This window comes from Suillus subalutaceus (assembly GCF_016647625.1).
Source record: "Suillus subalutaceus strain FC151 chromosome Unknown DFJ58scaffold_115, whole genome shotgun sequence".
Lineage (NCBI taxonomy): Eukaryota > Fungi > Basidiomycota > Agaricomycetes > Boletales > Suillaceae > Suillus > Suillus subalutaceus.
The window spans coordinates 1-4,113 of NW_024540364.1; the positions used below are offsets into that span (position 1 = coordinate 1).

At 47.0% G+C, this 4,113-nt stretch overlaps 2 protein-coding genes across 2 annotated transcripts; both read right to left on the reverse strand.

Moving 5' to 3' along the window:
- Window positions 1–174: 174 nt before the first annotated feature.
- Window positions 175–393, reverse strand: DFJ58DRAFT_665807 (uncharacterized protein; the record flags this gene model as incomplete). The annotated part of the gene is made up of 1 exon (XM_041382528.1): window positions 175–393. A coding segment is annotated over one exon (219 nt), but the record flags the coding sequence as incomplete, so codon positions are not given.
- A 2,172-nt stretch (window positions 394–2,565) lies between these two features.
- DFJ58DRAFT_731945 (uncharacterized protein) lies at window positions 2,566–3,198 on the reverse strand (the record flags this gene model as incomplete). Its single annotated transcript, XM_041386114.1, has 3 exons — window positions 2,566–2,692; window positions 2,745–3,102; window positions 3,156–3,198. 3 exons carry the CDS (start codon window positions 3,196–3,198, stop codon window positions 2,566–2,568), a joined length of 528 nt encoding a protein of 175 aa, XP_041239956.1.
- Between the last annotated feature and the right edge of the window lie 915 nt (window positions 3,199–4,113).

Consider the following 4,113-nt stretch of genomic DNA (forward strand, 5'->3'; position numbering starts at 1 on the left):
TGTGCGTCCCAGACAAAATGCGGAGCAAGCAGCGGATTAGCTAGCAAATCAAGGGCCCAGTCCCCAGAGGCAGCGCGTGGGTCTCATATACTCGTTGTTCTTTCTTATAAGGAACGGTGATGTCGTGTTTTACAAACTAATTCACAACATATATCATACAAAATGTGAGATTAATTAATGACATACCGGCGTCACCTGAGCCGTTGCGTGTTCCCAAGCTTTGCGCAGCTCAATGTCATTTTTAAAAGTGACTCGGCTCTCCCCTCTCGATATGCGGCCAATAAGCGCAAGGAGCCCGTCAATGTGTGACTTGTTGAGGGCGGCATTGAGTGCGATCTCCGCAAACTCGAAGTCACCACGGGAACAGAAAGGACGCCAGGGCTCTTCATCTACGGGAAGCTCTTCCTCAGGGCGTATTGACGCCAAACTCCTCAAATGTTTGAAGGAGCGGTTCACGACGAGCAGAAGGATGATAGACCGTTTTGAATTCAATGGGTTGTGGAGGAGGTATTGCAGGTTGCGGTTCAACAGAACCTCGCTGGCTGTTGGCTATGCAAAAGAATCAGTAAGCGATACAGGTGAATATGGTGCACGCTTACCTAGGCTACCAGCACCTTCGAAGTTGCCCATCGTAAGCTTCGAAATCACCAGTGTTTGGGTTATCTGCTGGCAACACAGAGTCAGCTAGTGTCAGTTGCATTGTAGGGACACGCAAAGAATATGCGAGACATACCTAGAGGACCATGATCTTTTGATCGCAGGGGGCACGTTCTGATCCCAGCGACTGATTGCGATGGGCCAGCGCTGGGCGTTATCATGCCCATGTCAGTGTAAGCCTGCTGCCGAGCTGCATACCTCAATATTGTCAAAGGAAACCATCAAGAATGGGTAGCAGAGGACTCACCTCTCCTCTGATCTCGTGCATATTGAAGGGCAAACTCTGCTCGTTCCGCCTTGGTGTCCTTCTGCTTCTTGCAGCTTGCTTCGTGCTTCTTGAAGCCTTGGGTCTTGAACTTCTTGCTACAATGCGGGCATGAAAGCTGCCCTGTCAGAGTTTCTTCTGAGAAGTTGTATTGCTTCGATGAGTGCGAGAGGGACCCATGCTGATAGCGACGATGCGATACTGTACAATCGATGAACATTATTGTTTATCGATATCATTTCATAAGACAATCTCACGCTTGTGATGACCCTCAGCCGCCCTTGAAAGGCACTTGTAATGTACCTTTTAATGCACATGACCCAAGTCGTAAGCCGGCAGCAATTACAATGGCATGTAACTTTTTTTCCGACAGAATGCAAACTTGAACTCTGTCATACTGCTAATACTTATCGAGGGCATTGCGTGCGCCTTGCAGAATAAATAAGCCGTGAACTAGCATTGTCTTGTGTCAGTCTGCCTGCACTATCAAGACTTGACCCAGTAAGTTTGTCACATTCACAGCAATGCTAATACTTATTGAGGGCATCGCATGTGCCTTGCAGAATAAATAAGTCATGGACTAGCATTGTCTTGTGTCAGTCTGCCTGCACTATCAAGCCTTGTGTTCTGCACCCAGTAAGTTCGTCACATCCACAGCAAGTTCATACTACTAATATTTGTCTTGTGCAGTCTTCCTGCACTAATCTTGTGTTCCAGGTCCAGCAAGTCCGTCGCATTCAAAGTGAATTAACCCACCCAGTATGGCTGCCATCGGTAGTGGCACGAATGGGGTGTTACCATTCTCTGGAGTTGACAGTATGGATGACCCACCCAGTATGGCTGGCATCAGTAGTGGCATGAACGAGGCATTACCATTCTCTGGTGTCGACAGCACAGCATGGCTGGCATCGGTAGTGGCATGAACGAGGCGTTACCATTCTCTGGAGTCGACAGTATGGCTGGAATCAGTAGTGGCATGAACGAGGTGTTACCATTCTCTGGAGTCAACAGTATGGAGGGGGAAGCAGGTTCCAACGTGTCAGTCATGGGCTAGTGTTATCTTGCGCAGTCTTCCTGCACTAATCTTGTGTTCCAGGTCCAGCAAATCCGTCGCATTCACAGCATATTAACTGGCCCAGTATGGCTGGTATCGGTAGTGGCACAAACTAGGCACTACCATTCTCTGGAGTCAACAGTATCAATGGGGAAGTGGGTTCCAACGTGTCTTCGTCTAATGTGTGAGTCATGGACTAGTGTTGTCTTGTGCAGTTTTCCTGCACCATCTAATCTTGTGTTCCAGGTACTTGGGGATCATCTCATTCTTACCACTTCTCAACCATATGCTCTTTCATGTTATCGTTCCATCTGTTAGTGTTGCCATCAACGTACAGCTTCCGTCAATACACCCAGTATGGCTGGCATTTAGTAGTGGCGTGAACGAGGCATTACACCATTCTCTAGAGTCGACAGTATCGATGGGAAAGTGGGTCCCAACACATCTTCATCTAACGCGTCTCCAAATACCAATAGTGTCCTTTCACTCGAGCAGTGTTAGCCTGAGAGGACCTGGATGAGTGCTAATAGGACAAAAAATCACGAGCTACAGTAAATACATAGGACAGACAAATTGATGTATGCTAAGTTCATTTTGGATACATGTGTACTTCACCCTTGTCAATTGCAGCACGAAGAAGTACTTCTCCAATGGTGAGCGAAGTAATGGTGTAAACCACATCAGAATAGCCTTTGATGTTCTCTGTGACTTCTTCCCTAGATACAACTGCTCAGTGAGTGTATGCGATGTCGGACAGAATCAACTCACCAGTGATTGAAAACACCAATGTATCGTCCATGAGTGACACAGTAATAGGGTCCAGATTTGCCAGGCACTGCAGGCATGTTGTAGAGGATACCACAGTACAGGTATACAAAGTAATCATAAGTGATTGCACCGACAAGTTCCTTGTGTAAAGCTTCGTCCCATTTGACCCACCTCACATCTGCATCTGCCTCTCCAATAAAGTAGGGTGTGACGGTGAGCAGTAAAGTTTCAGGTAACTGAAAAAGTGCCCCAGTAAGACTCGTCAGTGGCGGATGAGGTGACTGTGGGGGTGTTGGTGCGATAACGGATGAACCAAGGGTTGACAGTGAAGTGGACGCAATAGATAGTGCAGGACGACCTGGTGAGCAATCAGTTTCCGCAGAGGTGTTAGGAGAACTACTCACACTGTACATGAGGCCTGGGCTGCACTCCTGGACCAACCAGCATCGAGCATTTCTGACCGTCTTCAGTATCTTGAATGACAATCGGGGCTGTACTCAATGAGGTTTAATGAAAATGCCTGGGGTCACACAGAACCATACAAAAGTGGCACGGACAGCATCCAGGATCACTGGAAGATGGCGGAGATCCTCCTGAGCGTTGCACAAGACTTGAGCCTGGAGACTCAGACATCAGAGTAAATGTGAGGAAAGACACAGTGAGGGAATACTAACCAGCAGGCTTATTTATAAGGCAGCGCAATGAGTGTGTAATGCATTACTTGATTACTAATACTATCACCGACACATCACACTCAGGTTTGTATGGTCACCATAACCATTTGGCCTCAAGCTTTTTGATAGTACCTCTGTAAGTATGTATATACCATGTACTGTGTAATCTTACATCAAATCTTAGCAAGTATGGTCCCTGGTAATGACCCAGAGGCCGCTCGCACTGTCCATCTGCTTCCCCAACATCTCTCATTCAAAATGTCAACCGTCGGAAGCAAGTCAAGCTTAATGTATACACCCTGCCCAACCCCAATGCCCCAAGTGTTCACCAAGCATACACATTTGTGTCACACAGTCAAGGCTTCCAGGCACGCGGTTCTCATGTTATCAGCTCTCAGACTGAACCTCAGGTTGAAACTGAAGTTAACACAACGATCGGTGAAGATTGCAATCAGCATTTTGATTATGATCATGATATATACGATGTTTGCGATATGGAGCATGTGTCACGAATTCCAAACACAAACCATTATTCTTTCTTGAATACTCGTGAAACCTGCAAAGACATTCGTAAGACACCCGTTAAGCGCCTGTCACAAGCACCTGTCGTTAGCGCTCAGTCAGCGTCTGTACCGATAACCTTCACAAACCCTAACCCGAATTCATCCTTTACATTTCCGAACTTCTCTATTCCA